The sequence below is a fragment of the Pimephales promelas genome, chromosome 24 (genome assembly GCF_988280905.1).
Source record: "Pimephales promelas chromosome 24, fPimPro1.hap1.1, whole genome shotgun sequence".
Taxonomy (NCBI): Eukaryota; Metazoa; Chordata; class Actinopteri; order Cypriniformes; family Leuciscidae; genus Pimephales; species Pimephales promelas.
Window position 1 is genome coordinate 9,495,702 of NC_142792.1, and position 26,486 is coordinate 9,522,187.

Here is a 26,486-nt window from a genome sequence, read left to right on the forward strand (position 1 = left end):
TTTATAATGGCAGCTAATAACTTTCTTTCTAGATTTGAGAGTGTGGACAGGGATGTGCACACACTTTCATGTCTTTACTAAATATCAGATAACCTAAATGTATAAATGTAACCACACAACATATACAGAGACTTTCCCTTATCCTGCAATGACCCATGTTCGCCTTGCATCTGTTTCATTGAGTATCCAGTCGTTTATAAGACCTTCTAGCTTTCAAGCCTCTGTTTTGTATTCCAGCTTCACACATATATCAAGTAGAATAAATGTAATACTGATGCTTCACAACAGAGAGAGCTATAGTGTATTGCTATTGGGTTTTGAATGTTCTCATTTGGGTCAGATGAGGACAGAAAGATCTTGACCTCACACACACATTTGCGACGATTTCTCTCTGTCTCTCTCTTTTCTATTAGAAAGTGGAGATCTTCGTCCACGGAATGGGTGATTTTGAGATGTACCGAGGGGGATGAGTGTGTGTGTTAGAGAAAGATCGGTTGATTGAGCTCTAGCGAGCTGTCAGAATCACACACAGACCATCCCTCATTAGTGAGCCAACACTGACCTTCTGCCTTCAACTGTTGGACTATATCCAGATCCTGCTACACATGGTGAATAACTCACCCACACACACACATACTCAGAAGCATTCACCCACATCGATGTGTGTCTATTGTGCTTTATATTAATTTCAATATATATTACATTTTTAATATATTATATTCTATAAATATTACAATTCTGGTGGGTACCAATAAACTGAAAATTATTTTCATGTTATGGCAGATAACTGAATATTTCTATTTTATAACAGGCCTACATAAATAAATAAATAAAAAATGTTTTTATACATATATTAATAATAAGCCTTTAAACAATTGTTTCAAATGCTTATAAATTAATTATTAAAATAAAAAAAAATTATGCGTAAAGAAATATCCATTTATGGCACGCATATATATATCCAACAAGGGCCAGTAAATAAAAACAAAAATAAATAATATAATATCACCAACAACCCATATGGAACCAATTTATTGTGCATTCCTATATAAAAATAAAGCATTCAAACAGAGCACAAAAATTGTAAAATATTTGATGTGCTTACTGAAGTTAAAATAAAATGTAAATTTTAAATGTATAAAATGCTCAGTGTGTACTTTAAGTAAATAATTTAACTTGCAAACCTATTCCAAACTATTTTCAGCATATATTTTAATTCACACTATTCAACATGCTTTAAGCCATTTTCCTAATGGATACCATTAATTTCTTCAAAAGATGAAGGTGATTTCAGGTTTTACTATCTCCTCAATATAGGCAAAACTTAACCCACACATAAATACACACACACACACACGCTCCCTCTCATCCTCTCTGCCTCTCCCTCTCTCACTCGCTCTGTCTGCGCTCAGTTTAAGTGCAGGGATCCAGCGCATGGAAGGTAGAGGGCAGAAGTGCGTGTTTCCTCTCCTCCCCTTTACCTCCGTTCATCTTCTCATTCAGATGACAGCCTGAACGCTTGCTGGAAACAACAGGATGAGTGTGTACCTGTGCATGTGTGGCGCACTCCACTGGAGAGTCTCATTCAACATGCTGTAACATCAAGCAAACTGGCTCTTCAAGAGAAGGAGACACAGAAAGAGGTAAGACTGACTCTCTGCTTCTCATTAACATGAAACATGCACTTTTCAGTCTGTTTTCATTAGCACAGACAATCCCTGCTTAACTCTCATGTGCTGAACTTGGAACATATTGGATTTTTTGCACTCAAGTTACAGTGTTACTGAATACACATTGGCAGCTAATGTGGAATATTGTGGGAACGCTGGAGCAGACACATGATGATCAGCTCTTCACGCTTTAGATAATCACACAGGTTAAAAAGGGAACTGCTCAGTTGTTTGTGTTTCTTGAGTGTTTAAATATTCCGTTTGCTCGGCAGTGGAAAGGGAACGTTGGGAGAGATGGTAACTTGGAGACAAGAGTGTGGAAAGATCAGGGGGAAATGTAATGAACTTGTTTACGTCAGCAGCAGATGGGCATCCATTTAATCTCTGTGTGCATTTGTGGTTGACAGAAGCATCCCGGGCAGCAGTTCACAACTGCTAATTGGGTTCCCCACTTCGGTTATTTCTCAGACTATGTGAGTCTACGTGTTTGACAGCTCTCTTATCTCTTTGAGTAGCTGAGATGTCAGTTGCTATACTCAAGCATACTTTAGTTTATCAGAATGTATCCTCAGAGCACTGATGAGTGATTTTGGATGGAGCCCTCAAGCTGGTTTTTATAGAGTGCCACGGCATGTCAGAAACCCTCACAGCTTGATTAGACACATGTACAGTAGTGACTGACATGACCAGAATACTACAAACCACTTTTGGGGTTTGAAACTTTTTGTTTAAGCTTATAAGGGCATAAATTATATATATATATGGGTCTGGGCAACGATTAATCCAAAATAAAAGTTTGTGTTTACATAATATATGTGTGCGTATATTTGTGCATAATATATGTGTGCATTGTATATATAAATAAACACACATGCATGTATATAATTAAGAAAAATGTGTTATTAATATATCAGATATTTATATTTATACATAATATGAATTTTGTATAAATATATATAAAGTATATACATGCAAATATTTCTTAAATCTTATATATACATGCATGTGTGTGTATTTATATATACAAAATAATATATATATTAGGGCTGGGCAACAATTAATTGCATCCAAAATATAAACATATTACATTTTAATATTAAAATTATATGATAGTAACTAAAATCTGAGGTCATTCTCACTACAGCAGGGTTATTTTATATTATTTATATAGGCTACTATAATAGTACTACTATAATAGTATGTATTAATATGTTGAAGTAGCTTTTATTTTTATATATCTATTTTACATTTTACTTCAAGGTTTAGTCCTTTATTTGTTTTTTGTTTTTTTTTTGTTTTTTTTTGTAAATTCAAAAAATACTTAGTTTTATTTCAGTTTTAGTATTTTTTGTATACTTATTCAGTAAGCTGCCATGGCAACGTTTCTAATATTTAATTTTTTCATCTATTATATTTTAATTTATTTAAGTTTTATTTTGATTACTGAACGCGATTTTTAATAGTTTTAGTTTTAGTTAACAATAACTGAGTGATGCGATATGGCAGCGGTTGGGTTTGCATGAAACAAGAGTCAGCAATACGAAAGACTTGAAAGTAGTGTTGGTTTCATTTACCATGTGTGGTCTGATATTCCCACGGATGGCAGCAAATACTAGGAAATATCAGCTGAATGCTGTGATTGACCAATCAGAATCAACTATTCCAGAAAGCCGTGTAATACCATTAAATATCAATGGTTGATCATTAGTATCTAAGAAACACTCCCCCCCAAAGGAAACACGTGCAGGATGTGAGCTGATGCATCTCCTCACAGCGTTGATGTTTTTGTGAATGAAACAGGATTTCCAGCATCTACACTAAAAGACTTTTTGAAATCCCAAAATTTTAATTCAGCGATGTGGCATTATCAAAAAAAAAAAATGTTCTCTCTGAATCAGAAGCCAAATTTAGGCTCCTAATTTTAGTCTGGACATCTCATCTCTCTAAGGTGAGAAATACATTTAGGAGGAGATAGTATTAATGAGAGCCATATTTCAGTCCCCTTTTGCCCCAGCAGCATTGGTTATCTGCATTTCACAGAGACGGAGAGAAAAAGACATTATTCTCAGTTACAAACAACCCGCTCTGGATGTCTCTAAACAGTTTGCTATGAATAGATGACTTGAAAGGCAAAAAATCCTTTTATTTCTGAGATCCACCCAGGCTGTGTCATATATTACACCTGATGCTCTGCTTTAAGCATCAATACGCCTGAGGCACAGTTACAGCTATCTTAAAGCTAAGAGCAGTCGATCACACTGCAGATAGGTCTTCCCTCAGGCTCACAAACGGTGTACACAAAGGGGCATCTGAGTCGCTTAAAGACAATGCGCATTAATGGGTGTAATGAATAAGCCTGCCTCTATCGTTTTCACATTACAGCAGAAAACGGACACAGAAGAGTAATAAAAGAGCTCTTTACTAACACAGCAATGAAAAGTGAGAGAGGGAGTGAATTGGGCATAAATGGACAGAGAAAGAGAGTATTTACAGCTGTTGATCTCCCATTTAAAAAGGGCAGTCATTTGAAAATGGAGGATGAAACCCAGGTCAGTCGAACTAACACAAACGTTAAGACGTACTAGTGATTATCAGTGTTATTTCTGACTTTTTAAATGTATGACCTCCCTATTTTCCTACCAATTCTCTCCCTACTCTCACTTTAGAATGTTTACCCACCAATTAAGACCTTAGATTTATTATTGTTGTTATTATTATTATTCCTATAGAAAAGTTTCATTCTGATGAATGTATTTTTAATAATATTAAAATGATATTTTAATTGAGCGCTTTTAATATAATATTATCAAAATAAAATATTTCATCTTACAATATTTAAGATACAAAAATGGAGGATAAAACAAGTCCATAATAAAATGACAAATTTATGCTCATATTCTCCCCAGACACTCATTTTAATATGATTTTCTTTTTAAAACTTTACTATTTATATTATTATAGACAAAATTATGAGCCTTTTTAATAATATAATAATAAATATTATTATTATTATTATAAATTATAAAAATAAAAAAGTTACACTTTATTTTAAGGTATCCTTGTTAGTATGTAATTATACATTTAATATGAATTACCATGATTAATCAGGGTTAGTGTTAGATTAGGGTTTGGTTTAGGGTATAGGAATAATTTACAGGTAACGTGTAACACTGTAAAATTAGGTGTTAATAACAACAACAATAAACAACAATATTATTTCAGAAAGGGTCATTTCTAACACATCAGTGCCTGATCTGATGTTTGAGGTGTTTGAAGGTGTCTGTATCCCCGTGCCATTCTTTCTGGTTTTAGGTAAGGGGTGTATTGATGGTAACTATGGGGATGAGCAGAGAACAGTCTGTACCATCTGCAGTGCTAATGACGTTAGTTCATGTTATCTAAATGTAACCTTCCTTCTCTTCTCAGTGTTCAGCACATCTCAATTCAACCAAACACATTCTCAGAATTAAACCCTGGGTGCAGTCTATAGACTTTGCTGTTTGTTTTCTTAAAAACGTGTCATTAAAAATCTTTTGGTGCAATCTATGACATTTTGCATAAAAACTTTAAATGGATTCCATCACCCTCAAAGATTTGCATTTACTACAAACGACTTTATCTTTTCACGGTAGAATGTTAGTGGAAGTTTTTTGCAGTTTCAAATTGTCAAGCCAGGCAGAAAGCAAAAAACCAATAACTGAGGGACATTTTTTTTAATCAGGATAACTTTGTATTTGGTCTTGCGGTGCATTTGATTTTGAATTGTGCGGTCGGGTGTATTGAGCCTTGAGCGCTGTAAGAGCTTGCATGCACCAGCTCCATCTCATATACATGTTTCAGAGAATATGAGTCAGATTTATTGGGCTGAACAATCCAAAATCATGATGTAGTGACTGGTTTTTGAATACAGTTATACTTCCACAAAAATGCTCCTTTAAAATGGACATCAAAAAGTCTGTCAAATCAGATCTATCCTCAAAAAATATTGTTGGTTTAACTTAAAAAAGGAAGTAACCTGGTTGCCTTTAAATTTGAAGTTCATTGAAATGGAAAAATTGAGTTAATACAATGAAGAAGATTGATTTAATCATCAGAAACTCAAAATACTAAGTTATCGGAACTACATAAATTGATTTTGACAGAAGAAAAAAATGTTGTGATTTACAAATCATGAAAGTATTTTTTTTACAGTGTAGTCCATCCAAATACTGTGGACAAAAAGTATCTTTCTTCAATGATGGCCTTTAAAAAGTAGGTGTATTCATTGTATATTTTCCCCTGTCTGCTTTACTTCTAGTCCTGCACTAAAAACTGCCTCTGAGATGAATGCAAATGCATACCTCTCTCCAGGTATTAAAAACCTCCTCTACCCAATTGTGTCAAAAAACGTCCCTTTGACACCAGAAAAACAGAAAGGAACTTGTCCACACAACAGTCGTAAGTCTCAGAGGATGGTGTTGCATCTTCTTGCAATCTGGCATTGTTTCCTTATGCTTACATTAGTTAGCAAAGCTTTCTGTAATAAAAAATTTACAAGCAACAGAACACACAAACAATTAGCAAGTAGCTACTCTATTATTCAATGGAGGCAGGGGGTGTTTGGATGAGCATATGAATATAAATATGAATTGATCTTCAGAGAGGAACAATGACTCGAGCGAAGCTCAAGCAGAATTGTGTGATTCTCGTTTGCTCAAAGGCAATAGGAGCGTCTCCCATTCTCTACAGTCTCACACATGCACAACGGTCTGGAGGGGATCGATATACACACTATAGTAAAGCCCTGGGAAAAGAAAGTCCTTCACACTCTTCTCTGCTTCTGTGAAGCGATATGTGATGTACTGCCAGGAGAGACACTGCTAGTGGATTTGGACACAAATGTCAGAGAATTCAGAGCCATACCACACTTCTGTTTCAGAGGGATTGATCTATCTAAGGAAAACACTGCATCTAGCTTTGTGTGGTGTGTGTGTGTGTGTGTGTAGGGGGGTGGTCCAGATCTTCATCTCTAAAATTAACAAGTGTTGATGTGTCTGTTGATGTGTTTCTTTGTTTGTTTGTCTGTCTGTCTGGTTGTCTGTCTGTCTGTTTGTCTCTGTTTGTCTGCCAGTCTCTCTTTGTTTGTTTGTCTGTCTTTTTTTCTTATCTGTCTGTCTCTATGTTTTGAATACAAAATGTCCATAAAATATTTTGTTTTGGACCCCAATGACTTTTAATGTGTGTGAAAGTCATATACATACATTCTTCAGCAAAATATATATATATATATATATATTAACAATTATAAGTGATTAATCAAGCATTAAATTAATTAAATTGATGATAAATAATTCAATTTCAATTAATAATTGAAAATTGAATTAAACAACGGATTAATATTATACATTTTTGAATAAATTTTCAATTTATAATTATTAAATTCACATCTTAAAGCTGTTCCACAGAACAATGAAATTCACACAGGTTTGGAACAATACGAGGCTTAAAAAAATGTATTTTTGGGTGACCTGTCCCTTTAATGTTTACATACTTTCTGAATGTCCCTGAGTTTCCACGGTAACACTAAAGCTGTTGCATATGCGTAGGACAGTGAGATATTTTTTTTTTACCGTATGTTTTTCGCTTTCTGGTTTTAGAATATAAAAGTACAATGTTGGTTTCACCACACAGCATATGTTTGTTATCTCATCAGACCTCGCTGGAGTATTAAAGGAACAATAAACACAAACAGAGCTGCTTTCTTTGTTTGATTAAGATATGAAGATATCAGCTCTGACATATGGCTTAATGCCTGAGTAAACAGTCATTGCCTCATTTGAAATGCAGAAAAAGCAGTATCTGATTGTTGATACTCAAGGCTGTTTTTTGGAGCAATACGATACAGTAACTGCACATTCCCGCAAAAACACAAAGCAGTATATATTAATACACAGTGTTGATTATTGATCATTTCTGCACAAGATGGGGGGGAGGGGAGGGGGGTGGACCCTAATTTGCTGAAGATCAAATATTATGTAAAATACTTTAGAGACTAAACTAGTATGTCAGGAAGTAAATATTTTAAGGAGAATTTATGTGTGCCATGGGCTTGTGCGAATATGACTGCATATTAATGCACGGTGTGTGTGTGTGTGTGTGTGTGTGTGTGTGTGTGTGTGTGTGTGTGAGACCACCCAGCACATTTGGGTCTCGTAAATTTTGAAGTATTTGTATTTCTTTTATTTTGTATTTATATATGTCTATTTCAATTTATTTATAGAATATGTTTTATTTAAATTACTAATGAGTTTGCACTGGACGGTCCAGTGGCATTTTCTGAATTCTGAGTGACAGTTGGGAGTTGAATGTTGCCATGACAACTGTGGCGCATCCTCAAACAACACAGAGATGACCACTGGAATAAAAAAGTTTTGTCTCTCTCACACTCATTTATCACTAAAGTTTAGTAAAAATGATCAAATTTCAGTAAACAACAGTTATTCAGCTGCGTCTATTACAGTAGTTCAATTGGGTGTTTGTTTCATGAATGATTTTGCTATATCTATAATAGAACAGTCTGTCAGTGTGTCATCTGTGTGAAACAACTGTGAGAGAGTCTGAAATATTGTATCATTATTATAGCTGTTGTTTGATAGCATGTATACTTGTTTATTTATTTATTGAGAGTTCATGGTATTGAAAACTATGAGTAAAAAAAACAACAACACAGAGATGACCACTGGAATAAAACAGTTTTGTCTCTCTCACTCTCATTTATCACTAAAGGAAGTAGGCCTACTACATGTGTGTGCGTGTGTGTGTATGGTTTGTTTCCTCCATGTTGGCAAGTGGGAGTGTTTACGACTGCCAACAAGCGATTCAGAGGCCTGTACGGGTGACAGAGGCGGATTGGCATGGTGACGTGTTATGACAGACGGCCAGCTCAGAGCAACCATGCTGTTAGTGTAGCTGTTAACCAAACACAGACATGCTGACTGCTGTTTAAACACAAAGAGAAAGATAAGAAAGATAGATGATATAAATATAAATCTATAGAGAGAGACACATTCACACACCAAGGACATTTTCCCATAAAACCTTTTAGTTCAACATATTATGCAATGCAGTTCCATTTATCCGATAGCTGCGCCACATTTCCCCTCCTCCTGCCTGAAGATCTCTGTCTTAGGCATGTTGAGCCCATTCTCATCCTTTGGCGTCATATAGGTGATGCCATATGACATTTTGTCGAAATACTACGCACATGGCCCCCTTTAGCGTCAATATAACACACAGAACCCAAGGCGTCATACAGACCCTACCCCAGACCTAAACCTACCCATAACAGTGTGTGTTATATTGACGCTAAAGAATGCCATGTGCATAGTATTTCGACGAAATGTCATATGGCGTCACCTATATGACGCCAAAGGATGAGAATGTGTTGGTGCGACACATGCATTCAATCTATGCGATCCTCCTGCCGGCCACTTTCCCCATCCTGTGCTTAGAGTGTATTGTACGATAACTTTCTGTATGCATGGGAAACCCAGATGACACAACATTTGACAGAATGTGCCACTTGCAACCTGATCAAATATAGAGAGCCAGAATATAATGTGCTTGACTTGACCATCCATTTCACTACTATACAGGCAAAAACAAATCGACTGTAAATGATAACTCAATTTTTTTTATTTATAAATAAATGCACAAGCCAGATTTGAACTCATGCCCACACAATGCAAAAACCACTAAGCAGTAGCTCTTAACACATATAATAAATTATTTTTGTATTATGCAATTATGCTGTGTAGCATGCAGTAGCAAATATGTTAGTATTCCATTCCATCTTTTTTGTATATATTATTATTTGTCTCATGATAGTCGCACCAGGATCTGTGAGGATAGAGGCTTTGAAAAGGCTTTAGACAGTGAATTTTAATTTATAAGTTGTGTGGGGACTGGAAGGCTTTATTCATATTGCTCTGTTATAAAATATGCTTTTCACCAAAGACGCCTGGATGGAATCATTAATAAAGAATTATCGCATTTAATCCTTTGCAACATGTTTTATCTATTTGTCATGTGGTATTTTTCATGCCAAGATTCCCCTCATTAATATTCGCATATCTCATGTCATATCTCATTTCCCTTTTGACAGCAATAATGAAAGGATTGTTGTAACACCAGCTGTAGCTCCAACTAACTTCAAGCTAAACAGATTGCCTTGCTAAAATAATGCATGAATCCTTCACTCCATTATATTTTATGTTGGAACAGCATCATGACTGAAATTTTACTGTCTTGTTTTGAGAATGTAAAGTTTACCTGTAGCCTATATTTGTGTGTGTTTCAGAGCTTGCAGGATAAAATGACCACCAGGCGGTGAGCAATGAGGGTGTGTTGACTTGCTCTCTCTCCTCACACTGTTTCTTCATGAGGGCTGAGAGATGACCATGAACAGCTGGTCCTTCAAAACCCTGACCGTCATCTTCATCCTTCTGTCCACTGCAGGTAAGACCACATCATATAGATGCCTTTAAAGTGAGTGATTTCTAAGAAACACTATTGATATCTAAAATCAAGCCGATCAAACACACCCTTCCCTTCATTGCTCCGCCCACAAAATGCTCAAACACTCAATGCAAGATTGAATGTCTCTTTGGCTGAAGCAAAGCAAAAAAAATGACACTCAAAACTGTCCTGTCACTATAGCTGAAGAAAGGCAAGGAACTCACCGCATCTAAAATTGTCCAAATGAGAAGCATAGACCAAAAACTCCAATCAGGGAAACACTTAAACTAGGCATTGAGAAAGGTCACATGATTGAAACGTTTGCCTTTTTTTAAAGCAGTGGTTTTATCTTGCAATTGGTGGTTCCCCTTCATTGTTAGAGTGTGCAAGCTTGTTTGAAGTGTTTCCCTCACACTATAGCTAACAATACAACAACAGGATCTGAAACAGCAAAACCAAGTCACGTATTGAGCAGAAACAACAGAACCTCTGCGTCCATTATCAGGCCTTCCCGCTTAAAGTCACAACCCCTCTTTTTCCAGTGATATTCCTCAGACCTTTTCTTTTTTGTAATGTCTCTCAGCCGCCTTGCTTTCAATAGTCTTTCTTCAAATCCCCTTCTTGCTCACTCTCTCTCCTTCCCCAAAACGAGTGTAATTCGCATGCTGCATTGAATTTTACATTAGAATGAAAATAAACTCAGACACATGTGCTCAGAAATCATGATTTGGACTTGATGCAGACTGAGTCACAATTATAAGGATCCGAGTTGGCAACATGAGTCATTCGAGATTGAACATTGGCTTATATTGCCCTTTCTGTCAGTGTACTGGCAAAGTGTACAGTGATTTGTTCAACAATCATCTAACACATGTGGAGGGAAACATAATGGCTGTGATGTCATTGAAAGCAATTCATGGGCCATCTACCATGCGCAAAATAAAATGCAATGTACTAACAATTAAGTTTACCATTTTTGTAGCAGTTCCAATAAGCGTTAGCCAAAATTTAGCATCACTATATTACATATACTATATACAATATTTATCAAATATGATGAATGCACACATATGCAGATTTTTAGTATTCTGATCCATTTATTCCACAAAAGCAATTGCAATTTGTGGTCTGCATTTAATATGGAACAAATATTTACTTAGAACTTAATAAACATTAAATGATGCATTGCCACTATATTGCACATATGTATATTTTTTATATAGTAATGTAGAACATAAGTATTTTTCCATTTTGTGCATGGAATTTTTTATGCAAAGGAGTTGTTCATCTGCTCAATAGACCGCCGAATATTTCATCAAATGGCCCTCACATGAATTCGATACCTAAACCACATTTCCCATTAGACAAACAGTCAGCACAAAAGCCTCAAGCCTGATTTTGCCACGATACTAAAGGCCAGGGCGATGACAGATGTGTGTTTGGATTGAGCTCAGAAGACTATGCTGTCGTAACAGGATGTAAGAGTGAGAGAGGAACCGAATAAGAGAGATATTTAGAGTATTTTGGGAATATTTATACATGAATGCAATGTATAATGCAATTTTTATAGAGCAATTCCCCTCTTGTATTGCTCCACTAGGATATTCACACTGCCGCTCAAAAGTTTGGAGTCAGTAAGATTTTTTTTTTTTTTTTGACAGTAAAGACAGGTAAAGTTACAATTCTATTTTAAATAAATGTTGTTCTTTTGAAATATTAAGCAGCACAGCTTTTTTCAACATTGATAATGATGTGAAACATTTCTTGAGAAGCAAACCAGCACATTAGAATGATTTCTGAAGGATCATGTGACACTGAAGACTGGAGTAATGATGCTCAAATTTCAGCTTTGTTATCAGGACATTTTAAAATCTGGATTGAGTGTACAATGAAGTGGCACAACTGTTTAGTGAATTCTGTCTAAATATTTCAACAGACAAGCAGAGCCAGAAGTATCACACTCAGACTTTTGATATTATTTATGTAACTCCTGAGCCATGTCTAACCGACAAGAAGAGATAAATATCTCAAATGAACCGAAACCTGTCCTCAAAATGAGCATGGAAAGAAGTAGAGAAGTTTTTTTTTTGTTCAGTCCTAATGGGTGAACATCATGGAGTAATGGAGTACAGTGTCACTCATAAAACATTTAGCTGTTATTCTCCAGTGAGTGCAGACATGTTAATTCTAACATCAACAGACACAAGAAGTAACTTGAGGACAAGGCCCGTTTTCAAACATCTGTGAATATTTAATATTTCTTTCATTGTTTTTCAGTCATGTAACTAGTTATAATGAGCGAGAGCTACAGTCCACCATCATTATAAAACACAACCAGGTAGATCGGCTCTCACTGCCAGAAAACACATGCTGACTTCCTTCATCTGCCAAAACTCCCAAACTTTCACCTTTATGAGTCCACACAGCTCGTGTTTGGCTTATGAAGCATTACATACCCATCCAAAACCGGCCGTTCCCGGAGGTTAATAGTCCTAAACCTATCCATTTATGGCAGCATCAGTATCCTACAAATATTTACCGGACTCTCTTGACTGAGCTCACTTCGATAAGCATGAATGATTTCACTATTCATCTTTGGTTTTCTCTGAGCAAATGTCTTATGCTTCTTATTTGTACGAGGCATTAGCATTCAGACACGTCTCTCTCAGCTGAACTCTGAAATAGCAAAAGTCTGAGGCCGTTCGTTGCCAAGCCCAATGTTAACTAGAACTGGGAGCCGATTCCATGGTTTAAAAAATACCAGAATGGAGTGATTTATGACCTTGAGTTATGTTTACAGTTCTTGAATGTGCATTCTTTCATCAATGTGGATAAAACACTGAAGTGCGGTTTTAAACCGCAGCACTGTTATGGAATCTGAAATTTCGCGAAACATTTTGGACCCAGTTCTGTTTATTTTTTAGTGAATCAAAAACACTTATGAATCAATGTGATTGGCTACTCACTGAACATGTCATTCATTAAATGAATGTTGCTTTTAGTTGTTTATATGACACACATTATGAGTTTTGTATGAAGTAGTTATTTATACAAGTGACAATTAATGAATGAACGAATAAGCAAATGAACAATACTTTGTGGTTTAGTGTTCTTGTTTAAAATATGTATTCAGGACCAATTAATGGATTGGATTAATAGCATTAAAACAAATAAAAATGCGAAAAATTGAACCATAAAATTGCAAGATTTATTTATGATTTGCCGTTTCTGTTTTGTTGAGGAATGAAAACGCTTGTCAGATTGCGAAGGGCAATAAATACAAAAAGAATTCCATGATTTATTTCCAGATATTTATTTTACTAACAAGACTAGCACCAAAATATGAAGCAATAAAAGTCTGGTTCCACCTCAAAATACAAAATCGAAAATGTAATTGGTGCAATAAAGTAACAAATAAATAAATAAATAAACACTGCAAGATATAAAGCCACATTGTGAGATATAAAGTCACAATTGCCTTAATCAAAAAATTCTGTAAAATAGTAATATTGTGAAATCTCTGAAAGAAAACTTTTCGGTTTCGAAATGTAATTTATTATTGTGCTGGCAAAGCATCATTACCCCAGTCTTCAGTGTCACATGATCCTGCAGAAATCGTTCTGATATGCTGATTTGCTGCAACATTTCTTATTATTATCAATGTTGAAAACAGTTTTGCTGCTTAATATTTTTGTGGAAACTGTAATACATTTATTTGTCATACATTCTTATAACAAATAAATCAGCATTTATTTGAAATAGAATGTCTTTATGTCAGTTTTGATTAATTGAATGCATCTATGCTGACTTATCCTACAAACTCCAAACTTTTGATTAGTAGTGTACACACCAAAAATGGTTTCTGTTGTTAAATTTGTCTCTCAAAGAGACAGCCATATACATGATTTTAAGGGTTAATATTATGATTTTAGACCTGTCAGACCTGGAAACATCGCAGACACGTTCACATTTCATTCTCACTTTATTTCTGGATATAGGACCTGAGGTGTTGCCTGTCAGCACAGAAAACTGGCGCACCAAAATAAAAAAACACTTAAATACTCCTGTTGCCACAATGAAAAGGAGAATGAAAATATATCCAACAGGTGGCTTTCATTTCACACCTCAGCTTTTTCTTTTGTTCTTTTTTCGAAATATGAAAGACCTGCCTTGTTGCCTTTGCTTTTGGTTGATGGATACATAGCATGAGCACTGCCAAATAATTTCCCATGCAATACTGGGCCCTTTTTGGGGTCAGAGGTGGCACTGGAGGGTTCTCTGGCCCACACTGCTGTCAGCACTGATTTATTCCGATCATTACGAGCCTCTCTGTGTGCCTGCGCTCTCAAGTAATTGGCGGTTTTGGTCATTAGCGAGAGGTCAAATGCAGCAAACATTAAATTGTTTCCTGTGTCAGAATATTTTTTGGCTCTCTTATTCAACTTCGATTCTGCGGCAATAAACGTTAAAGGTACTTGTTTCCAATCCAGTTCTTGCGAGTCTTTTCCAGGCCTGCGCATTCATTGTTCTAATATGGATGGGAATCATTGCCTTGATATAGCTGGTGGTTTCCAAAGACAAAGTTTAAGATCAGTACTGACACTCTGGTGTATAGTTCAGAGCAACAACGCCTCAGTCACAAATATTAATCCACTGTAAAAATGGAGTGAGGTCCATCAAATTGACAGATCCAGTGTTCTTGTCCATTCCACTTACCAAAGTGCCTTCTCAGACAACTCTCATCTATATGCAAATGATGGCACAGTGCTTTCTTATTGTTCATAAAGCTCAATATGGAGCTTTAGAAATGAGCAGGTGCACTTTGGGAGTGAGTCTATGGGCATTGCTGACGAGCACAGGGAAAGAAAAGTAGGAATGACCAAGATACTTGCTTGTTTATTTGCCTTGTCATTACAATGCTTCTGAGACTCTGCGAACTTCATTATCTGAGCAATTACAGGAGGCAGGATTGTTCGATGGAGAGTTAGTTCACGAGTTGAGAAGCTGTCTGTTTTGGTGCAAGACGAACACGTTTGTTATGTCACTTGTGATCTCTCACTTTTACAGTGCATATGGTTCTAGAGTTAAAGTGTACCACAGAACAGAAAGTCAAAAAGGACGTATTTAATGAATCTGGCAGCGTTTATAGTAGCCAAAGCTCTAATTAACGGAGACATGAAAGAACTGCTCCGTAAATCTCTCCCTCTGTTCCACCCTCATAATCTCTATCGAGCGCATATCAGAAGTCATTCATCCCACATTGAACCAGATCACGAGCTGTTTGAAATCACTCAGCTTTTTCGACCTTATTCTCTCATCCTCCTCTGTTTTATCTCTGCAGCTCTCTCTGCGCACTTCAGAGTGTGTGAGCCTTACTCCGACCACAAGGGGCGCTATCACTTCGGGTTCCACTGCCCTCGACTCTCGGACAACAAGACCTACATTTTCTGCTGTCACCATAACAACACGCCCTTCAAATACTGCTGCAACGAAACCGAGTTTCAGAGCGTGATGCAGCTCAACCTCACCACCAACTCAGACAGCTATGCGCACAAGTAAGCAACTGGTCAGAATAAAAGTATTTTGCAAGCATGCACTTTGTTATTTTGGGGATCTGAACCAATAACCCAAACCCACATGATTTGTTCAAATGATGCACCCCCATCTAAATTTTTCAAGAGACTTAACAGTGTTCATTTCTTCAACAAAATTATTGAATTAAATTGTTTTGGTAATAACAAAGACGTGACCAAAAAAAGAGAAAAACGATTAAAATAAAAAATATAATATACTGTTGACAAAAATATGATGTTGGCATAATAACATAAACATGTTGATACTTGTTTAAATTATATAAAATGTTTGATTTTTTGTTTTTCCCCATTTGAGTAAAACTGACTCAAATTGATGTATATGATATGATGAAATATTGATGTTAGATTTAAAGGAATTTTTGTTAAAAGACTACAACAAAAAAAATAATCTGATGCTGTTATACATTTAGGCTATACTTATATACACCCAGATAATGAAAATTAATGTAAATCTCCATTTCAAACTCTTCACAGTCTTAATGACAAACAAAATCTGATACATAGTGTGAAATAATTCAAAATATTTCTCATTCACACCTTCTCTTGTACTTGTTATTTTAATCTTTGGGTGATAAAGATACACAGTGTACTCTCACTTATTTCCAACATATTCATTCGTAGCTTGTCCGTTCATCTTAACCTTACACAGCCAGTCTGCACCAGATCGAAACGTCCTCTGACAAGGTTCTGAACCATACGCTGTGCAGTTAAAGCACTCTTCTGTTCTGTAATGACCACAGAAGGCTAGCAGTGCCATTCAGATTTTCCCCACCGGCTGTTAAACTAACGAAGTCTGAAAAATTACTCCCGGTCTCTAAAGCAGCCAGCAAGACCATAGATCTGTAGAGTGATGCAGTTCTTCTGAATATTATCATGGCTTGTTTATCCCTCCAGCTGACTGAGGGAGGTGTGAAAAATGTGACAATCAGATGGACTTGCGTATTTGCGGAAAGCCTGGTTTTGTCTCCCATCTTCACACATAATGCAAACACGGTTCAAAAAGCATAATACATGCAGATACTAAACCACATGCACGCAAAAGACAGAAGATAGAATTTTTTGACAGAATAGGTTAAATGCAGGTTTATTTAAGTCAATATTCAAATTTTTTGACGTCAAGGACCCCCAAATATGATGGCCCAATTGCGCAGGATCCCCTTCCTAATATACAAGCGAAGAGTTCAGATGCAAAAGCCTCTAAGTGCCATTTAAAATTTTCTTCTAGAATGATAATTTTTATCAAACTTGTATATTTAAGTTCAGTGATTTCACTTAAATGGCAATGATAATTACCTATTAATTGTTATTTAAGTGAAATTACTGAACTTAAATATACAAGTTTGATAAAAATCATCATTAAAGAAGAAAATTTCAAATGGCATTTAGAGGCTTTTGCATCTGAACTCTTCATATATATATATATATATATATATATATATATATACGTTGCATTTATACAGTGTGGGAAAAATGTGTGATTTTATAAACACATTACCAAGATTCAATATCTGAATTTTATATTGTATTTAGCTTAAAAGAAAAAAAGGGGAAAAAGTATTTTCGGAAAATATTGACGTTCTATTAAACATTACATATGAATGTCGTTTGAATGTGAAAAGAGAGATAAATTAGAAATACAAATATTTTCACAAAACAATATGTATATTCACCTTTAACTCATAGTTAAACATTTAATTTAGTAATTTAGCCATCTTGATTTCTGAAATGTGAAAAATAATGTGTAAAATAATTTGTTTGCAGCCTCTTTCAAAATCCTTGAATTAAATGACTTTTAGTATTAAATTGGGCCCCCATAATCTTGAATATTTGCATACATCCATGACTGTATACGTCACGTTATAAATGCATTTAAAACAATTGAAAATATCAGTACAATATCTTGAGAAAAACAAAAAGTGATTATATGATTGTATTGTCACAGCCTGCATCAGCGTTTTCTGAAACATCTCTGTTGGCATCTGCTGTGAGTGCAATTTATTACTCATTATTCCCAAGTGAACCAAGCATCCAGATCAAACTGTCAGCAATGATGATGAAAGAATCCCTCTGACATTTATCCATGGCAAAACAGACAATATGTCATACACTCATGTGAAACTACCTTGTTATTTCAGTCATGCATCTCAGATCTCCATCAGAGAAACATTTCAGTCCTAATCCAAAACAAATCTATTAATTTTCAGCCCCACAATGGGACATAAACAATGAAACAGTGACATAAAGGCCAGCTTGCCACCATGCCCTGACTCTAGTCAAGCATGAAAATATTATTTCACCGCTCAAGATCAAATCGATCTCTCTGTGTGACTGTAGAATCCCAGAGCACTGGGTAGCAGTACAACGTCTACCTGACCCACACACTATCCTGCCAAAGCAATCACAAAGACCAGTGGAAAGCAATTACAGCACTTTACTGCCACTGCATTGGCACTGACCTCTCTTTTCATTGTATTAGTTGATTTAAATGAGGGGAAAAAACAGGCCCATCTCCCTTATATTGATATGACTATTCCTGTTTCTCATTCAGAATGGACCTTTTTGCAGAGCACAAGTATAACTTCCATCTCTTTGTCATCCCTGTCGCTTTAGTAACTACACCGCCCTCATCGGTGTGTGGATTTACGGCTTTTTCGTCATGATCCTTCTGGCTTTGGACTTCCTGTACTACTCGGCTATGAACTATGAGTTGTGCAGGGTATACCTGGAGAAATGGGGCCTGGGAGGACGGTGGCTCAAACGGGCCAGGAGTCAATGGCACAGCACAACTCAACATGAGGATGAACAAAACATGGGATCAGGCCTGAGTCACCACCACCATCCACGGCACAGTTTGAGAAGCGAAGCACAGAGCCCTACTCTCCTGACCTTCCAAACCTCAACAGCCTGGTGAGTCAACGAACAGGGATAAAGGAGATCTCCCAGATAAATAAATAGGGTTATGTCCAGAGAGTCATTGTTGCATAACCCTAATTGATTTCTGATCTTGATTGTGTCATACTCAGACACTTGAATGAATTGGTGATTTTCAAGTATGAAATCGAACAAAGAACTGGTGTGACGTCATTTCGAACAAAACCTTCGTTTTATGTTTGTTTCGGGGGTTCAAAACAGCTTGCCAAATCAAACTTTTCGCTAAAAATTCGCTCTAGCTGATAAACCCCTTCAAACAACCATTAGTCTGTGGCGATTACGTAATAAGTAGGTGTGGCTCTGAGGCTCCGCCTTCTTTAACGTGGAAATGTTCTCAGGTTTATTTCTTCTTATTTCTATTGTCCGCCAGTAAAAACATGAACTTCGCCATCAGGGCCTGTGGACTAATATCTGATATACTCTAGGAAACACTTTAAACACAGAACTTACCAGCTAATCATACATTAAAGAAGGGTGGAAAGCTGACCTTTTAAAAGTCTGCAAATTCTTGGCTCAAGCAAAGGAACTACTCAGACACCACAGAAATTGTTTCAGATGGGATTGAAGGGAAAACATCTTCTAACATCAGGTGCTGGACACATGGGTCCCTCATGGCTAATCTGGCTCAGTATGAGGTAGCATTCGCTATGCCATCTGTTGCATCTGTTGCTCACTGTTGCCTGACAAGACCTTGACACGGCGACCCTTGGCATCCAATTCAATCCCAAAGACATTTATGTTGCAAGAAAATGAATTCATTAGAAATGTATCAGTTTCCAAAAAAAATATTAAGCAGTATAACTATTTTCAACATTGATGAGAAGAAACGTTTGTAATTTTACAGATTTTTGATCAATTAAATGCAGACTTCTATCAAAAACATCGACCTTGCATTTTTGAATGGTGCTGTATTTTAGCTAAGACTTAGGTCACGATTGAACGATGAACATTAGTGTATACTGTATATCATAATATGAAATATCATTGATGTCTGTCGTAGCGTTTATCCACCCAGATCACATCTTACACTCTGACAGGCAACAAATGCAAAAGCCGGGAAGCTAGAATTTTTTTGAAGCTAGAATTGTCAAATGCAAACTAAACTCCGAAACGATCCATTGAGCTTTGCATTCTCTCATTCTCGCCCCTCCCCTTCCACACCTGTCCTGTCATCAGAGAGTGGAACGTCTGGAGGCAGGCGAGTGGAATCTAGCGTGTAATGTGATGATGATGCGTCTCGCACTTTGAAGAAGCCGGAGAAATAGAGCTCTTGCATCTCAGAGATACGTTCATCTGGCTGTTCGACTCCAAAAGAATTTTGAAGGATAAGGTTAATTGAATACTGGCACACTTGAGATGTAAATTGGCATCAAAGCATCAAAGTCTGTGCTCACAATCACTATAAGTGTGGTTTAAATCAACACCATGAACTTGTCCCTACAAATGATAGACAATGATCACTTTAACACTGGATGGCCATCTCAGCAGCGCACAAAATCTAATTTATTAATGTGATTTTCTCTGCCTCCTTCCGCCTGGTCGATCTGTGTGTGTTTGTGTGTTGCACAGGTGCTACTAATTAAAGTCCTGCATCTGCATGATGTTGGCAGGAGATAATTTAGAAGTTAAAGCCTCCCTCTACCCTCCTTCAGACTGTCTACTGTGTCAAGATTCTCTTCCAGCAATCAAAAACATTATGAATGATTACTTTCAAAAAAGTCCAAATGTCATTACTTTGACATAACAGGCAGATTTGTGTATATTTAATTTATTTGGGAGTTGGGAGTGTCCAATAACATATTCCTCAAGATATTTCTGGTACTTACTCCAATGGCAAAGCTTCTTATTTTTCATTAGAAACTGGGGGTGGCAATATATCGTTAACATAATTACAATAAAATGAAGTGAACGTTTGGTAACAATTTATTTTTCTGTGTCCTTGTTACATGTTTTTACATTACTTGTTACATTAATACTATAGTGATACTATAGTAGTTACCCATCTACTACAGTCATTTAGTTATCTATTGCAAATTTCTAGAGTTTGACATAACTACAAAAAAGATCATATTAATTATTACAGTTTTAAATATATTATTATCAACCCTGTTTTTTTTAGCACAAATAATATATTTTGAAAAATGTAAGTGTTTTTTAAAGTCAACAAATTTCCAGTGTAGTTTTGGACACTATTGACATTCATAGGGACAAAAATGCAAATAATTAATTCGCTAACTCGAGGGCATAGATAATACTGTAAAAGCTGAGGTTTGCTATTGAGTCATGGTATTAATGTCACAGTTTGTGAGCACACAAGAGAGGTCAGTTTACTTCTGATGATAAGGGCCAACAGTAACTGAATATCACATTGGTGACGCCAAATGAAAAACACTTGATCTGAGTGATGATCAGAGTGATGTTTAGAGCTTTGTTACAGTGCAAACTTGTACGACATGCAGCCTGCGGACTCTGGACTGTTGTTGGCAGTAAAACAAATTGCATATCACTGAATAAAATTACATTTTTCATGGAATCCATCTGATAATAATTAAGCAATTTCTCGACTAGTGGTGAGTTGAGATAGTGATTTCCCGTAGCTTTTGTGATTGCATTTCTCATCTGCTTTGGAGTTTTCTCATCATGATTCCAGATGGCAATGGTATTGGGTTGGAACAGAAATTTAGAAAAATGGGAATACCCTAAAGGTTTTAATGAAATTACAGACAAAAATCACAATCGTATTCATCAGGCATTTAATATGAATAATGAATCGGTGAGCTATGTTAGGAGATGGAGTCTGCACTTCTACTTTAATAACAAGCTTTTAAACCAATTAGAAAGTGCATAAAGCAGAGAATTTGACACACTATGCAAAGCCGACACTCAATTTTCATTATGTAATGGAGCGTAGCAGTGAGCATTGTTTTAAAATTACCACTCAATTTGCTTGTGATACTGAGAGCCTTAGGGGCAATTCTGCACAGTTTGTCGGATCAGTGTGTTACCCCTGTCGGCATCTGTTTGGCATTGGTTGGGGTTTATTTTCACAAACTGAACATGTTCAATCAGCGTTTGTTGTCGGTGTCTGTTGGGGCAGTGTGAACATCACAGTTATTTTCTTAAAATTCAAAACCCAACGGACAGCTTGTTTGTCTGTGCGGAGTGAATTGGCCTTTAGTCTTCTGTAATTCAAACATATTAATTTAGCTATTTTCCTCTGAAAGGACTCCAGTCTGAGAAAACTGATATTTTCATCTAAATGTCACCAACTCTGAGCACTTCCCATCATAACGCCTCTGCTTCATTTCCCAAAACAATGATCTCTCAGGGGTTGCGGAGTGGAGGCAATCCCAGTGGGGGCAGTTGGTATTTCTATTGCACACATAGGGCAGTGCTCATCTTGTGTAAATATCTCAGCATGAAGTGACTCACCATTGTCTCAGCTCTCATACTCGAAGGGTTTGGTTTGGATTAAGACCTCGTGTTTGGTTTAGAGGAACTCTCTTTCACATATGCAGATATAACCAGCTGTTTCTGCTTTTCAGTTAATGAAAATTTCATTAATTTCATATTGTATTGCCTTGCAACTTATTCTTCTGCCTATATTTTAGCTGGCTAACATAGATGAGGTTTTTTCTCATTTTTTTTTAAATGACTTGTGATGGTCTTGTAATAAGCAGTAAGAATGTGCTGCAAACCACAAGCCAACAAACCAATCAGCAATGCTTTGCATATGTCGCTGTTTTCCAGCAAAAGTGTGCTTATGACTTAACTGCGTTGTAGGTGTATAATTTCCAGCTTTTCTTTTGTAAAAGAAAAAATATATATTTTAGTGAACAAAAAAAATCTAAGTGCCCCAATTATACTATTTTTAAGCTTTCTTTGTTTTGGAAGTCTTCTATGATACGTTTACATGCATCTAATGTAAAAACAAATGAATTTTTTTAAAAATTTACATTGCAGCATCGCCTCTTTTCTCACAATGTCTGAAATGGTTCGATAAAGGATCAGGTCTCCCTTAAAAAACTCCTTTTAAATAGATACATTGCTCTGATTGGTCAGATGGCTCAATCTATTGCGATTGGTCTACCGCTTACAGCACGTCGGAAACAAAACAGCCCTTTGTACGCAGTTGTACGAACAGAAACGATGGCACCGGGTTTTACCTTTTCAATTCGTTCCGAGTCCTCATTCTTTGGAAGTGCACACCCCGTTCTCATCCCAAGGTGTCATCTAATTTACACTTTTGACTATGCGTCAACATCCGACGCATATGGCCTTTAGCGTCAATATGAGACGCGCCTCCTAGTGGTCTAACCCTAACCCTTCCCCAGACCTAAACCTACCCGCGACATCTAACTGACGCTAAAGGTTGCCATGTGCGTCGGATTTAGACGCATGGTCAAAAGCGTCAGTAACATGACGCCCTAGGATGAGCGTCATCTTACTGACGTTAAAGGTTGCCATGTGCGTCGGATTTAGACGCATGGTCAAAAGTGTCAGTTAGATGACGCCCTAGGATGAGAATGCGTTGAAGTGCATGGAAAGTGTATTTGCTATCTCTCCGCAGAAACAACCACAAAACATACTCTTCCAGACCTCAGCTACAATAAAGTGTTTGAGAGCAGGTCAAAGGCAGACAATTGTGATCATTGGCTGGTGTTGTGCAAATATATATATATATATATATTTAAAATACAATAAGTAATTCTAATTATGTGTATATATGTACTTCCATTTTGTATAGAATAAAATGATTTTAGTGAACATAATAAATACAGATGTTCTCACTGTTTTTTTTTTCTTTCTGTGGAGAGGGTGTACTCCATTTTGAGTATTTTCCAGGACGCCAGTAGAGTTAGGGAAGACCTGTGTGTGACATTTCAACTCTTTTCATGAACAACGGTGTGTTCCTTAGAGGCGTGTTCAAGACCAACCTACCTGTCTGCGCTCCTGACCTACATTGCTTAAAAGCGTTCTGTAATGCATTATAAATGAGCATGGAGCTCTGTGCAGACAGACCCTTCTCTTAAGTAGGCCAAAGCTCTGGACATTCCCGAAACTTTTGCCAAGACTAAATTCTTAAAAGTCTGACCACGTTCAGACTAGCGTAAGGATCAGGCCGTCGAACAGAGGCAAGCATTCATCATTACAAACAGGATTAGTTTGTAGGAACGGGTTGGTTTAATGTTTTGTCTTTATCTGACATTTCCATTTAAGAGGCTCACAAGTCTCAGTCAAGTGGCAGAGGGATCCAAATGTTTATGCTACTTCTAAATAACTCAAGCCAAGAATACCAGCAGTCAAGTGCCCGTTCTAGCTCTGCCAAAATGGACATTTACTAAGCAACACTTAAAGGGATCATACACCCAAAAAGGGAGTATTATTTACTCACCTCAAACCCATGTTTACTTTCTTCCTTCATTGGGACACAAAGTGTTTTTTGAAGAATGTCCTGGTCACTTTTTTCAATATAATGATCGATAAATGTACAATAAGAATAATAAACAAAGACAGAATATCCATGTTAGGGTGGAATGAATGTAGTTTGGGGATGTCTAAAACTAAATACAAGTGGTGTATAGTATATACTGTATATATTAAAAGGAAACAGAAATGTGAAGCTTATACTTATAAAAGCTCTTACATTCATCAAAACTTGTACATCATCATTTTTAGGTTAATTTTAGGGTTTTATCATGGCAGTCGTTGCCATGGCAGCAAAATTTGACTTTTTTTAACATTAAAATCATATTTTTGTGCACATTGTTTACATCTCGTGGCTCTGCTTTTGAAATGATGAATATTTTAATGTTTACAGATTGGTCCCATTCACTTCCAGATTTTAGCTGAGTTATTTTTTTTAAGAAAAGGAGAGACAAAGTGGTTATAAAAAATACGCCACAAGTGTTTAACTTACCGCCCACTTGTATTGTGAACCCACACAAATGTGTCATATCAGTTCATATTTATGATATATTTATGAGCTGAGGCTTCTAAAATACATTATATTCATTTTGTTTATAAAAGCTTTTTGGGAAAGAATGTAATTTCAGTGTGACTTGTTTTAGGGCTTATTAGCCATCCAAAATGTGTGCAAGCGTGTTGTCTCTCCGTACAGTGAAGTAGATCAACATGTAAACAGGTTGCGATGCAATCTGAGATTGTTTGTGAACGCACAGCTCAATCGTGCTCTGGCTTGCCCATGGCTACAGAGCTGGTGTCTGATTATAACATCCACAAGGGCCTAATCAACACATCTGTTCCACTGGGAGATCCTGTTTTCCCTTAAAAGATCGTCGTACATCACCGACAGAGAATACATGCTTGTATTGTAAAATACCATGTATTTAATACTTTTATTAGAAATTCTGATGCCTGAGCCACAAATATATGGGTGTCAACTGACAGATTAAATTTTAATCTTGATCTGCGCTCTCTCTCTCTCCGTTTCTCTAGATATCCAGCTTTGATCCCAAGGATATACTTGGTATGACAAAGGAGGAACAGCCAGGAAATGGAGATTTAGTTTTCTTAGACTCTTTTCCTGGCCCCATCTACATTTACGACACGGACTGTGCCAGCGACCTCCTGCAGCTCTACTGGATATGGCATTTTCTCCATGCTGATGCTGAAACTGACAGCTGCAAATGACTTTCAGCTGGATCTACTTTTCGACAACCGTCGAAGGACTTTAATGAGAATGTTGTCTTTGACACCCACTACCTTGCCTTGTCATTTAGAAAGTTAAGATGCAGGGAATAGGACTTTGCAAAAAGAAAGAGAGGAGACTGATGGGTCCGTAAATCAATTTGACCCAACAGGATTAACCACAACATCTTCTTACAGTATTTAAGGTGCGGGCACATTTACTATTGTTATGCGCATTTCCAGTCATTTCAATAGATTGGGAATTCCACGTTTCGGGCGGAAAATTTCCTGATGCAGATTTCCAAGTTGCTTGGTTTAAGTTGAATGAGACTTTACATTGCTATAGTACAATAGACAAAAGCTTTTTTGCCTTCAACTTTTGGCAAAATGTTGCAAGAGACAGATTTCAAAACTGACTCTTATACGGAATTCCCTAATTCTGTTTCAAGGAAGTGACATCACGATTTAGAAAACTCTGAAACATTTATAGCTACTGAAATTTTAGGTTGGGGAAATAATTTCAACATAAAGCAATAGATAATAATAACTATTAAGATAAATGTTATTTGTCGACCAAAAGAACCCTGAAACTTGACTAAGTGGCAATGCTTCATGGAGTGTAGATCTTGATAATCAGATTCCTGACGGTCACTTCATTGTAGAAATACAGTGACATCATTGTTTTATCCCTAATGAATTTGTGCACTGAGTCGAAACCAACTAGACATAGGTAAAAGTAGCCACTGTTAGGCTGTGAGTATTCACCTGCAATAACACACAGCGTTGTGCTGAGTTGTGTTGTGTATAGAGGAGAAATTGTTGTGATTTCGTTTATCTATTTAAGGTGAAACTAATAGTTTTCCCCTCTTGGAGGGAAGAGAGATATGTTATGTTTTGGAGTAATAAGTTATAATGGTTATAAATTGCCTTACGGTAAATCTGTAGTACATGCCTAGCACCTTGTTCTGTGATTGTGGTTGGTACCTCAGTTGAAGTGTGATATGGCCGTCCACCTGTTCAACTTCTCTCTGTTTTTATTATGGGGATGGTGGTTGGGTGGGGGGTGGGCACTGGAGTTGTAATTGCACTTGCTAACTTTTTACTGTTACAGTCTGGGAGAAATAAAGATTTATCTTTTGCAGTG

General features: G+C 36.6%; 1 protein-coding gene across 2 annotated transcripts; it reads left to right on the forward strand.

The window, feature by feature from the left end:
• Positions 1-1,385: 1,385 nt before the first annotated feature.
• Positions 1,386-26,471, forward strand: shisal1a (shisa like 1a). 2 transcript variants are annotated; one of them, XM_039667565.2, is made up of 5 exons: positions 1,387-1,643; positions 10,009-10,166; positions 15,508-15,721; positions 18,371-18,667; positions 25,151-26,471. In XM_039667565.2, coding segments are annotated over exons 2-5 (576 nt in total). In that variant the 5' UTR covers positions 1,387-1,643; positions 10,009-10,102; the 3' UTR covers positions 25,152-26,471. The 2 variants fall into 2 exon arrangements, with proteins under 2 accessions (XP_039523498.2, XP_039523499.2); XM_039667564.2 differs by lacking the exon at positions 25,151-26,471 and having other exon boundaries at positions 1,386-1,643; positions 18,371-18,671.
• The last annotated feature ends 15 nt before the right edge of the window (positions 26,472-26,486 follow it).

What these genes read in the sequence shown, in the direction of transcription:
- shisal1a (XM_039667564.2), top strand. Translation starts at nt 10,103, where the DNA reads ATGACCATGAACAGCTGGTCCTTCAAAACCCTGACCGTCATCTTCATC. An exon ending in CATCCTTCTGTCCACTGCAG is followed by an intron (nt 10,167 to 15,507) that starts GTAAGACCACAT and finishes TTATCTCTGCAG; the next exon opens with CTCTCTCTGCGCACTTCAGA. An exon ending in TCAGACAGCTATGCGCACAA is followed by an intron (nt 15,722 to 18,370) that starts GTAAGCAACTGG and finishes CTGTCGCTTTAG; the next exon opens with TAACTACACCGCCCTCATCG.